Source organism: Ruditapes philippinarum, unplaced genomic scaffold (assembly GCF_026571515.1).
Source record: "Ruditapes philippinarum isolate M1 unplaced genomic scaffold, ASM2657151v2 ctg593_1_1_1_1, whole genome shotgun sequence".
NCBI lineage: Eukaryota > Metazoa > Mollusca > Bivalvia > Venerida > Veneridae > Ruditapes > Ruditapes philippinarum.
Window position 1 is genome coordinate 60,288 of NW_026866874.1, and position 13,438 is coordinate 73,725.

Genomic DNA, 13,438 nt, shown 5'->3' on the forward strand with positions numbered 1-13,438 from the left:
AAGATTTTGTGATGATGATGATGATGATGATGATGATGATCATTATCATCACCACCATCATCATCATCACCATCATCATCATCATCATCATAACCATCATCATCATCATCATCATCATCATTATTACTACTACTAGGCTGAAAATATGTCGCTGTGTGACGTCATGTTAGGGTCATTAAATATGTTAGTTACCTCATTACTCTCATATTTGAACTTTTTAACTGCTTCATTTTCCATCATGAGAACGTATTTGATATCGGGCACGTGAAAATTTCTTTTTAGATTTCGAAACTTTTCATTGGTTGCTTCAGTTGACAAATCAACATCTAATTGGTCCGGGAATTGGTCAACCGACCGCCGTTGTCTTTCATCCGTAACTGCGGCCTTAATTGTTACTGAAATTTAATAATAAAAACGTTGATAGTTACAAAGCATTTGGACATGGTCAATGAATACGATAATGCCACGCCAAAAAGTTATCACCCGTGAATGTCATTTACAAAACAACAACATTCAACCTTGTTTTCTGATAATTTAAGATTATAAGTTAATTATTTTGTGGCTTTTTTTTCTTTAACAAATTTTGCTTTATCATGATGAAACAATGCTGTATGAAGAACAACATGGTACGGATATTTGTTTTTGCCATGATGTTGTTTTCTTCTCAAATACAAAAAGTTTATTAAGTACGCTAAGTTTCCACATATTTGTTCATATCTATAGTGTATACATGTGGTATGACTAGCGTCCTCTTTATTTTCATTTTTTTACCAAAAAAGTCATAGATTACCTGTTTTTTGTTTGTTTCTTTCTTTTTTTGCATAGTTTATTTAGTATGTTTTTACTTTTCTATATGTAATGTACGTAAACAAAATTTTTCCAAGCAAAGGTAATTTTTACTGATATAGGTAAAACAGACCATCAAAAAATCAAATGTTTAATAAAAGAAACATAATTTTATAGTAATGGCGGTTTTCTTATCAAGATTTGCACACGTTAACAAGTAGTTTATTAACACTTAGATAGTATTAAATTTTTCATAGTATTTTTATTTACAGGTTAAATTGAATGACCATATTTATTATTTTCAAACATAAAATAGCATTTATAAACAGCATAGACAACATTTGGAATATCTGATACAAAATTGATACCATTTAACAAACATGGAAAGAAGTACAAGAAGTTTGATGTCGAATCGGGTTTATATTTAAAAATGTCCTTTCTTTTGATCGACCAAACGGAAATGAACTGATTTCATTAAGTGTGCTGATAATAATAATGATTTTCATTGGTCAGCTGGCCAGATAGATATTTGACCCTAATCCCGCCATATAGTTTCTTTCCTCGGCCATCGTAAATAACCGCTCTGCATGACATAGCTATAATTTGCAGTTAATGATACATTTACTTATAATTATGTGAAATATTGTAGTGTTTGTTGGAGGCCTACTTATTGGAGAGGTCATCAGACCTCTCCACAGTGTTCAGACTGATTGCTGGTGGCATCCATTTTTGCGTATCTGATTGCAGTGAATGAATCTCATTTAAAGCGTAAAATCATTAGTAGCAGTCTACAAAAATGGTTTTGCGCATGCTCCGTTTCAAAATACGACTTTACTTAAACGAAAGATTAACATCGAAGTGAACAAATCGGTCCATAGAAAAATCGGAAAATATCATTTACGTTACTTAGCGCTACGCGGATGTTTCATTCCGTGTATAAATCGTTTACCGTATTGTTTTCTGAATAACGTTATAATATTTCATGTTTCATTAAATAGTAACAGTTAACATTATAGCTACAATATCACCATGCACTATTATATGACCGAGTGAACCGTGTACCGAAAGTTTACTGCTCCCTAAACTTTTGAACCGGTGTGACTAAATAACGGAGATTATTTGGCGCAAATAGCACAAATTTTACCAAAGTTTGATTTTCGTCATATATTGTGGTTGGAGGCATGCAGGTTTATATACTGTTTATTCTAATCAAATGATATAAACTTTGTTATGTAAATCCTTGTCTTAAAATTGTTTGATTTACATACTTTATGCCCGTTTTGGAAAAGGACTTTGGAAAATGTAGAGGAAATGTTTCCATATGCTTACCAAAACATTAACCGGGAAATTTGCTCATTGAATTTTACAAGAAACTTTTTGATAATTAATACTTTTAATATATATATCTTTTTTTTTTAAAATTTAGTTCTCTTTGTAGAAAAACTATCCCTAATGCGCCAAGAGAAAATTACATTTTTCCGGCATATAATCTTTCAAAACATTTAAAAAATTAAGTGTAAAACAAACTTTCATTATGACACTATATTCAATATATATAATAAATTCTATTTTGTTAAATTATTGTAATTTATAACCACTCATTGTGTCTTTTATGCAAGAATATCCCTAAATATTTTCGAAGCAAACTTGTTTATTTTTATCTTCTTTTTAATGATCCTTATGAGAGTTTAAGAGAAATCGCTCTGGCAACGATACCGAAACATCTATGCTAAAGTCTAATGATACTAACAGCTGCTTAATTGTTATGTTTGGTATAGTAACCCGTCAAAAAAGACTGTTCCTAATCAACGCTTAGCCAGGAAAAATCAATGTAACGGACTTGCCAATCCTTGAACTTTGAACATTCGATCCAAAGTTTAAGGGGTTACAATATCAAAATGCAAAAACATAGTTACCAGTACAGCAAGTGCACGGAATAATGAATACTGGCGAATATATAAGAGACCTGAGAATAGTTAGTTAATTTCCCATGAATCTCTATGTTAACGTAATAAAAGAATAGGAGGGCAGGTAGTTTTGCGGTTAAGGTGTCTGCCTCTTAAGACAGTGATCATGGGTTCGGGCCTTAAACTCGTCAGGACCATATTTCTTCATAAGACACCAGTACTTGTCGGACTCGGAAGTGATTAATATAAGTTGCAAGAACTTGTTTCGCAATCGAGTTTAGATAAAAATATGTTTAAATATTAATTTGTATATTCGTTTAAAAACAATCACAATGACATCCAATTAATCAATGATTTTCCCGTTTGAATTAAAATCAAAATATATCTTTAAAATCGTTTGATATCTAGAACGAGTCTCCACTGTGTTTTTTGTGATGACGGGTCTGAACATATTTTTTCGAGATTTTTATAATACAATTTGAAATTTACCAAAAAACTTATTTGCAAAAGCTCATCCTGTTTTTCCGCGAGGAATCACTTCATTGTGGAAAATGATATAAATATGAAAACTGTTTTAACACAAATTGGACTGAGAACCACAATAAATATTAAATTTCTATTGAATTCTGTGTATATTTCTTCTTTATCCTTTTCTAACTTACTGTTTTAAGTGTCCCATATGATCTCTGCAAGATTTTCAAATTTTATGTTTTTGGACCTCAGTGGAGCTTCTTTAATTTTAACTTTTAAACAACTAACATCCTACAATATAACTTAAAGAATTTCAACTCTGTATTTACCCACAGTATTAAATTAAAAAAAGATCTATATATATCATGCACAAAAACCCGTAAGAACTAGATTACCTCTTTCTGTGAAAACTTACGTAAAATAAATTATATTTATATATACATTGTACATGTAAATCAATATATAGAGGATATTCAAGTTTTTTCTATAAATACATGATTTATTTTCATCGAGTGGTATGAAAATAAATATTTCATGAGTGGCGGTAGCCACGAGTGAAATATGGTAATTTTCATGCCACAAGATGAAAATAAATCGTGTATTTATAGAAAAAACTTAAATTTTCTGTTTATTATATACATTTTTCTCTTTTTTTGACATTAAAATTTGAAAAATTTCCCTTAAATTTTGTGAACTGGCAGAATTTAAAAGAAAGTAGTCCGGCAAGACACCACTGAAAATACGGAAAATATGTTTCACTGCAGTGAAAAATAAATGTTTACAGTGAAAATACGGAAAATGAAAATACGCATTTTATTTCATCAATATTTCTCAATATTTCATTAATAAGTATATAATAAAAATATTCATTATATACTTATAAATAAAATATTAAGAAACACTGATGAAATAAAATGCGTGATTTCGTTTTCTATATTTTCACTGTAAAAAAATTATTTATCACTGCATTGAAACATATTTTTGTATTTTCACAGGTGTCTTGCCGGACTGCTTTCTTCTAAATTCTGCCAGTACACAAAAGTTAACAGAAATTCTTTCAAGTTGTAATGTCAAAATAAAATAAAAATAATTTACAGTACATAATAAACAGAAACTATCTATTTTCATACCACTCGATGAAAATAAATCCTGTATTTAGAGAAAAAAACTTGAATATCCTCTATATATTAAAACATTTCTACCTGTTGCAGGTTGTTCATCTTCTCCCTCGAAATAAGGCATTGCTTCTGTTTTCCCTAACTGAAGATTCAAACAAACTACAAAGACTAGGGCAGCGAAAATACTAAAATGCCCCGAAATCTCCATCGTACCAGCACTTATAGTCGTCTGGAACAGGTGGTCTCTAACCGTCTTGACAATCTTGTCTTGACAATCTAAATTGTGTTTATATGGAAAGAAAGAAACTGAAAGAAAGAAATAAACATTTATAACTCACGCAATCTTCTTAGCTTACAGCTGCAAAAATCAAATCATTTTTTATTACATATAGATATATAAGTGATGATATTTTGCTCTTATTATAAATGCATTTAGAGTTTTCAAAAAGAACTCAACATTACTTTACATACTATGTACAGACTCAATCAAACCGAGTCTGCAATTTTCATGTAATTTTGTTGTGATTAATGCTTCTGAGGGATCACTTTGTTTCCAGATTTTTACACCGATAAAGAAAGAATGTCTGTCTTATTTGGATATCATCTTCAACGTGCACTAAAGTAATACGCTGTCATAGTTTTCATCGAGTAAGCAATTCAAAGACAATGCATTTTTTGTTTGTTTTATTTAACATTTCTTAATGTGCGGAATAAAATGCATAGATGCTAGCATTGCTTTATGATCATAAAAATCATTGCACATCTCAAATATCTGTATGTTCACCTTTTACTTATTGAAAGCCTTTGCTACCAGTTTAAAATCTAAACATGACGGTCTGAGCATTCGTGTGGTTTGACCAGACTCTACGTTTATAGAAGCGGGAATTATGTATTTTGGAATTGAAATCCCTTCAAGTTTTTAATGGACTGTTTCAAATCCAAAACTGGGTAAATCCATTTAACAAAGTCAGTAAGTTAAGTAATTGTCGCGTGAGGTTACCACCCAAATATTCTTGAGAGTTAATTTTACAAAACATAAGAACAATCCTAGTATTACACTAGAATATATATGTACATGTATTGATATTTCTGTCGGAGTAGACTACAAAAACTTTATTCAAATAAGATTAAACAAAAATCGTTTCAAACTAGAAAGTCCATGCGTTAAAAAAACAGCAAAAGAACTGAAATCTATATGATTCACACAACACTGGTAACTGTGAATAAAACAGTATGAAATTCACGTTTTCGCTTATGTAGGTTTTTATCTTCAATTTGACACAAAGAGGCTTCAAGTAAGCAGATAAAAATATTTTTTAAATAACTTACCTGGAACGTGTCACGTTTTTAACAGCAGAAGAAGAGCAACGAAAAAAAATTGTAAAAGGAGGAAAAATCAAATTCGTGTTGTTGCATAGAAATATAAAATTAAAGACTAAAGGATAGCTTTCTTTGAGTTCTTACTTGATATACACGCTCACAGTGATAAAATTAGTCCCATAGAAATAAAAACTTAATTTCAATTATATAATATATTATAAAATGAACATCAGCATCTTACTTTTTATAAACAATTAGAATAGAAATAATAACATCAATTTTACTTCATAAACATTTTTATATCTAGATAGCAATATCAAATTAAATTTCAGTTATACACTTAAATGAAGAACTACACCTCGGCAAATAGTGTGTAAAAATATTTAAACATAATTTAGCACAAGCAGATTATTTTGATATACATTACCTTATCATACGGATTGCTAGAACATGTTTGATCTTGAACCCCCTTAGAATATGTTTTTTTATCCAATACAGTAAGCGCATGCGCATATAAACAAGGCTTAGCCCACCAATCACTGATTTCAAATAATAAGACTGTTAAAAAAAATTATCGTATCGTCATTGCTATTAAGTCAATATGAAACTTATTCATGAGTTCCGTCATTAGTCAAAGTATTTTCATTGGTCATTGCAAATCTGGGACAGTTCATGACCAATCAAATGCCTCAGATCTGAATTTGAGCTGATTGGCTCAGAGCCATATGTCTACTGGTGCAATCTTTAGGCGAGGCGAAAATTCTCACTAACATTTAGTCCAAAAGAAAATTCTCACTAATATTCAGTCAAAAAGTGACTTTGTCTCTCACCACTGATTTAGAAATCATGGGGAAGTAGTAGTCGGTTATTTCTGGAGAAATTGGTAATTTCTGGTTGATATCCAGGAAAACAACAGTTATGGTGGATCAACTGTCAATATTTGATCAACATGTTTTTAAATCGGCATTCAAACCAACCAAATCAAAGTACACGTAATGTTAACTCTTAACATTATGAAACCAAAATTGATCCGCTTTTGCCACTAGTATAGAGCCAGACCAGCCTGCACATTCGTGCAGTCTGACCAGACTCTATACTGTAGGCAGCTCAATATTTGTATTTTAATATTGAAATCCCTTAAACTTTGAATGGACTCTTTCAAATTCAAAGCTAGACAGATCCATCATAGAAATATAGCAGGTTAAGGGTTAAGACAACTGAGCTAACCAAATGATTATCAATAACAATGAATATGAAAGGTCGAACTAACATGCACAGAAAATATTTAGAATGATAAAAATAAAAAAAAATAAATGCACCATTCAATGTAAAACAAGGTAACGGCAATGTTTCATACAAAAACCAATATGTAGAAGTTATGTATTGAAGAACAGATTTGGTATGTAAAAAAAGAATATTTCAATCTTCACCGTACCCCACATTTAAAATACTCATACAACGTTGCCGGTTTTTTTTCAGCAAGTTCAACCATCCATGTCTTTATTAAGTTCATTCAAAATGTATCTTAGTTCGAATGTATGGAGAGTAATAAGCTTATAGAAATACTGAAATCTGTTCCTGGAACCAACCAATTCTGAATTAAAAAAATATTTTGGTCATTGCTTACGACTCGTTTACTTGTCATGTAACAAGAGAAATAACTTGTTTAAGTTACAAAATAAAAATATACTGAATCTATTTATTACTAATCTATCTTTGTTTGCTTGTTTGATTTTTTTATTTGGTTTTAGTTTTATTTTATTTAATCAAAAGTGAAAGCGTTTAACAACTGTTATCACTTTCCAAAAAATTCTCGATCGCATAATAATGATATTGTTAAATAATAATAAAAGAACAAATAAGTAAAAAAAAAGAAGAAATGATGATGATGATGATGATAATGATGATGAATCTATTGCGTTGTAACTAGTTCCGACGAAATACGACCAGCAATGAACATTTGCACTCTTGGTAAAATCTCTAATACAATATAACAAGTAATAGACACTTACTTTAATATCCCTTTGTATTACTGTTCTGTTATTATGTTTAATGAAAACAGTGTTTAAACTAAACTGAAAAGTCCCCTTGTATCTCTTTTCTCGTCAAACTTAATTATGATTATGTTTGTATTACGTTTTAGGTTTAGTTCTTATTTTTTGCCTTTCCTTTTTTTATTAATGAGCCGGGTACCTCTATCTGCGGTTAAGTTTTTAATCTGATTCATCTGTCGTAAAATCGTGACTTTTTTTATTTGTTTGTTTGATTCATTCATGCTGATTAATAATGTCATTAATGTTTTCATCAATGGTATAAGTTCGCGTTATCAGCCACCCGTGAAGTACAAAATACATATAAATTTATATAATTGGGCAATATTCGGGACAGTTTTTGTTAGTTTCCGTAGTTGATTACGATTTATGCATTTGGTTTTTACTGAAAATATAGTAAGTGTTCTTTGCTTTAATCCTAGGTAAGTACGACGGAACAGGCGGAATTGATGCAATCGCTTAGCTGCATGTCTTATATGTAGATTAAAAAACAACAACAACAACAACAAAAACAAAACAAAAAACAAACAAAAAACAGTTCTTTCTTTAAATTACATGAGTGGTTAAAATTGGTTGATTTATGTTTTTTTCTTTATTTTCCTTGACATCGAAGGTAAATGTTCACGTTAATAGTCGCCCGTTAATTACAAAATACATAAAATTAATTATATGTGTAAATTGTTGTGTAATATTCGGGAGAGCTTTCGTTAGGTTCCGTAATTAATTACGATTTATGACTTGTGTTTAACCAGAGTCTTTCGAAGACTCTTGTTTGACTAAAAATATAGTAACTGTTTTATTTGCTTCAATCCCAGGTAAGTAAGACGGAATTGTTTAAATCGTTTATTATTAGCTGCACGTTCAAAACCATTTTAGATTTCAACAACTATCTTTTTTGAGTGTCAATACAAAAAGGTTTGATAAGAGCTAAAATAAAGAATGGTTTATCGATTCGCCTTTTTATTCAGCAAGGGACATTTTGAGTGTATACACGGTTCAGTTGTGCGTGCGTAAATGCGTGCTGTATTTGGTGGTCAAAGGTCAAACCGTGTGTGTCCGCTTACTTTTTTTTGTATTTGGTTTAAACGCAAAATTTAAACAATATAATGATAAAGTGGATTGAACTGAAGGCTAGACGTTTGTTGTAAGTCTCTCCACTTTTAGCTATCTAGACACCGGTACAGATTTTGGCAATACAAATTATTGAAAAAAAAATATTCGATCAAGATTAAATAACTTGATATTATTGTAAGAAACAAGACAAAATTAAAACAAAAAGAAAATAGAGAGTAAAACACAGGAAAGTGTTTAAAAGTGGTATCAGGAAAGAAATCAGAGTAAAGAAGAAAACAATTATGAGAAAATATAAAGATATAAGTGTGAAGTTATAAAATTGGGTGGACTGTAGAATGGCACCTGTCATGAAGAAGATATATCTTTTCAGATAGGTCAAACCTTTTTGAGTTTGCAATACAAATGTGAACAGCTTTGAATATACAAAATATACTTTCATTCTCTTTATTTGATAAAGATGTAGTCCCTGAGATAATGGTTTCATGAGAACCTATGCAATAAGTATTGATAACGTTTATCAAGGAAGGTCTGATATCATATTACCTACAATGGAAGAGCTGTTTAACGGGACCCACATATATAAAGAGAGGATGTTATATTTTGGGAAAAGTCGAAGGAAGTTCATTAAAGGCTCTACTTGATGTGAAAGAGAAATGAGTCGTTATACAACGATGTTCTAGCTCTTGGTGTTCTAAAATCTTTACGATTACTGATGGGATAAGTTTTGTTATCAACTGATGGCTGACATAATTCTGAAAGAAGGAATGGCGTTAGATTGGACCTCATCTTGTAGAGATGGAGTATTTTATGTTTCTGACGTCTGTTTCTAAAGTGTACCAACCAACACAAATTTGAAACTTTTGCAAAGAGACTAGTTTAGTTGCACCTATAAAAATACGGGCAGTCTCATACTGGACGTTTTCAAGTGCAGTCTTTTGCTCGAGCGTACAATTGTCAAAAACTATATCACAAGTACCGGTATTCTAGTATTGGACTGATAAATGAAATGTATATAGTTTGTAGTAAATGTCGGTCAAGAGTGAACTTAATCTTCCTCATCATATTTATGCGCTGATATGCCTTTTTAAGTACATAATCAATGTGATGTTCCGTTTTGTTGCTCTCAATGTCTGTGGCTATAGATACCACTTTTCCTACTGTTTTCGTAAATATCTTTATGGAAAATGTGCAATGTGTTATTTGTAGGCAACTTTTAAAACATCGCCTTTATTCGATCTTGAAGTAATATTTAATCATGTTTTTCCTTTGATTAACAGTCATATGGTTTTAATGGCTTGTAGATTTTAAACCTAACAAAAATGAATCAACTGTTTTCACATAACAACCCACATTAATTAAGAAAGGGTCATACCGGTAAAGTTTGTTGAAAATCGCACGTTTAAGGCTTTTCTCTAGATCTAATGGGAAACGCCATGATTGAATTAAATATCTAACATTATTTGCTTCTTACTGGTTTGATATACTGATAAAATCCAATCATTCCCTCATTAGACAAACCCTGAACCAAACTTATATTTCATTTCTTAGACCTGTTTTTCGAATTTGATTTGTAGCATGGGATGGGAGTATAAAGGACGAAGATAAAAAATACACTAGAAGATAAAAGAAGAGGCATCCAAAATAGAATGCGTTCTAACCCGTTTAGTATCTCTTCAAAATTTTATACATGTCGAAACAAATTTATTGGCAATTAATAACATAGAGAGAAGAACAAACTTAACATACATAATGAGGAATATAATTCTAACGCTTTATGAATTTTCCCAGGAAGGTTCAAAACGCAACACAATACACTTCAAAATCTCGAAATCTTGAAAACACCGATAACTTTGCACTTTTCGCAAGCAAACTCATTTATTTTTTCGTCTTTAGTGTCTTTGTCTGTGATGTAACGGAACAACTTGTTAACCTGAAATAACATCTGTAGATGCTTTGTCATCACCCAAAAATCTGTTAAAACAGCATTTTCGTCTATTGAAACTCCAAAATGATACCTTACCAGCGACAAAAAAAAACCCCACAGTTTTACATTGCAGATTAAAATGCGTGTAGTAGCCCAAATTTCTATTTATTCTGCTTTCATTTGTCTCTGGGTGCAAGCAGCTCTTATGGATGTAAGAAAAAGATGTTAATCATGTTGATCTCATCTGACCTGTTTCTTAAGTGAGCTGTTGGCATAGGTCATTCGATTCGCCGTACTATGTCAACAGTTGAGGAGATCATATTGTTGGTTCGATCTTCATCAAACTGTATCAGAATGCGCATATAAGTAGTTCCTGAAATGAGTTTGAATATTGGCCATCTTTGGCAAAAAATCTAGGTCAAAGAAAAAAATTTAGAAGTCATAATTTTAATTGACTGAAACCAAACTTTGCCATAATGATAATCTCTGACCTATCCCAGATGAGTTCGCAAATAGGATGTCATGGGTCAAACATAAAGTTACATCATACAAATAAAAGAAAAAAAAACATTACTTACCCTCTATCATGTCTATAGACCCAGAGACATAGATAACATTTTAGAAGAAGGAAAACTTTTGATTTGGTCATCATCAAACTTTGTTATTATGTTAATATTAATGATATCTCGAATGAGATCGAAGATATGGGTCATCTTGGGTCATAAAAAAGCCACCAGATTGAATTGAATAACAAAAAATATTTACATTCCAAAGGCCATTTGATCTGCAATATACTTTGTCAGAAGGTTTATCGAAATAATATTTCGCATGTGTTTGAATCATCTTGAATCACTTAATAAAACATATAACCTAGTTAATTTTCTAGATTTAACAAATTTGATATGGTCTTCATCATTATTTGTCAGGATTTCTATCTTAATGATATCTTTAAAAAGTTTGTAGATGGATAATCTGAAATACGACTAGGTTACCATGTCAGATCAAAGGAAAATCTTGCAAACACTTAAATAGTAAAGGAAAATCTTGTTAACACTATAGAGGTAAAGGAAAATCGTTTAAGCACTAAAGAGTTAAAGGGAAATCTTTTTAACACTATAGAGGAAAAAAATCAATCTTGTTAACACTATAGAAGTAATGGAAAATCTTGTAAACACTATAGAGTTAAAAGAAAATCTTGCTAACACTATAGAGGTAAAGAAAGATCTTTCTAACAGTCTAGACGCCACAATTGGAACCAAACTTTAGTCGAATGTTCATACTTGGATGAAATGGAATATGTGCTAACTAAGGTCTAACTCTGATCACCTGGACAAATCAACAACAAATCATGTTGATAATTTAAAAGACATATTTTATTGATCTTCATCAAGCTTTGTTTTACATGTTACATTGGTCAGGTTAGAATATGTGTCATCTTGAATCAATAAAATAAACAGCTAGGTCACAGTTTCTTTTCTTGTTCATCAACATTTTCCTGAATATAACTTTTACAACATTGCCTCGGTTCAAAGTAAGTGACCAGAATGAATATATTCAAAACCATGCATTCCTACTAGAATTCATACAATGAAAAATAGAGAATATTTATACATTTATGTCAAATACTCACTATGGAGAAGAATTTCATAAGACACTTTGTCTTCCATTCTAATCCTTTTTTGTTAAAATATTTGATATACTTTGTGTTTATTGTAAATTGAAACATGTATAAATATACATGTATATTGAAAAAAAAACAATGTTTAAACTTAATGCGTGTAAAAATTAACAAATCAATCACACGAAAATGTCAAATCTTATGCCTCTTCTAACATAATCAAATCAATTTTTTCCATAACACGTTTGCAACCAGTTGTTGAAAATAACTTATTAAATTCAGGAAAGTACAACATTTCGTCTGCAATTGATTTCACTAATTCATAATCTACTTGGTATTCATACGCATAAAAGCCTCTTGCAAATAGTCCGTCTACAATGCATTTTTCCACATGTTTCCTTTCCAATGGTAGAAATGGGATATAAGCGGTAATAAGGCTATTCTTGACGATGCTACTGTTTACCATACCATCTGTATGAGAAAAACAATAAAATGTGATTAGAGATATTTTTTGTGTATGTAATAACTGAAAGTCTCTAAGGAACTGCAATTAAAGTACATATGAAATACTAGTTAATGACACTTTTATCTTTAGTTATGAATAGAGCATAACATTTGAAGAAGACCCATTAAGTCTTAAAATGACGTTATGTTCATTTTGTTTTCAAAAGGTTTTTAATTTTTGTGTCCTGATACAGTTTCCAAAAAAATATTCCTCGGTCATTCAGCTGAGAAAATCTGGAAAAAGGGTAGTCCCTCGGAAGCATCAATCACAACACAGAATTGTCATCTTTAGCTATCGATGCGTTTGGAATTGAGTACCGTTAACGTGATTTAGTATTTTTGTATGGAAGCCAAATATCTACTGTGATGATATTTTGATACCTTTGTGACAATTTATTTCACATTTAGTGCATATTCTTAATTTCATTTTGCACCTTACATCTCCTAAATTCATTATAACAAGGGTATGAACCACATGTAAGTTCTTAAATTTTTAAATACAATGTATAACCAACTTACTTGGTTCATTTAACGATGACGTCCGTACAATTTCTTCCATATCCTTTAGTCTCAATTCTCTTCTGTGATATCCATGAGCATTATTTTGTACAGCATGTTTAGCAAGACTGTCTCCACTCGTGTTACTGAAACAAAAATGAAAATAT

The 13,438-nt window shown here is 30.8% G+C and overlaps 2 protein-coding genes across 2 annotated transcripts in view; both read right to left on the bottom strand.

The window, feature by feature from the left end:
• The window catches only part of LOC132734099 (serine-rich adhesin for platelets-like), a 36,250-nt gene extending 25,011 nt beyond the window's left edge, over nt 1–11,239 (bottom strand). Inside the window, exons 1-3 of the mRNA XM_060720816.1 lie at nt 11,230–11,239; nt 4,367–4,588; nt 193–395 (exon numbers count right to left, since the gene is read on the bottom strand). Of these exons, the coding sequence (XP_060576799.1) occupies nt 193–395; nt 4,367–4,588; nt 11,230–11,239 (435 nt within the window). The remainder of the gene's footprint in view (nt 1–192; nt 396–4,366; nt 4,589–11,229) is intronic.
• Nucleotides 11,240–12,014: 775 nt separating this feature from the next.
• LOC132734084 (torsin-1A-like) lies at nt 12,015–13,438 on the bottom strand. Its single transcript, XM_060720799.1, has 2 exons — nt 13,293–13,438; nt 12,015–12,740 (listed from the first exon to the last, which is right to left on the bottom strand). Exons 1-2 carry the CDS (start codon nt 13,330–13,332, stop codon nt 12,469–12,471), a joined length of 312 nt encoding a protein of 103 aa, XP_060576782.1. The 5' UTR covers nt 13,333–13,438; the 3' UTR covers nt 12,015–12,468.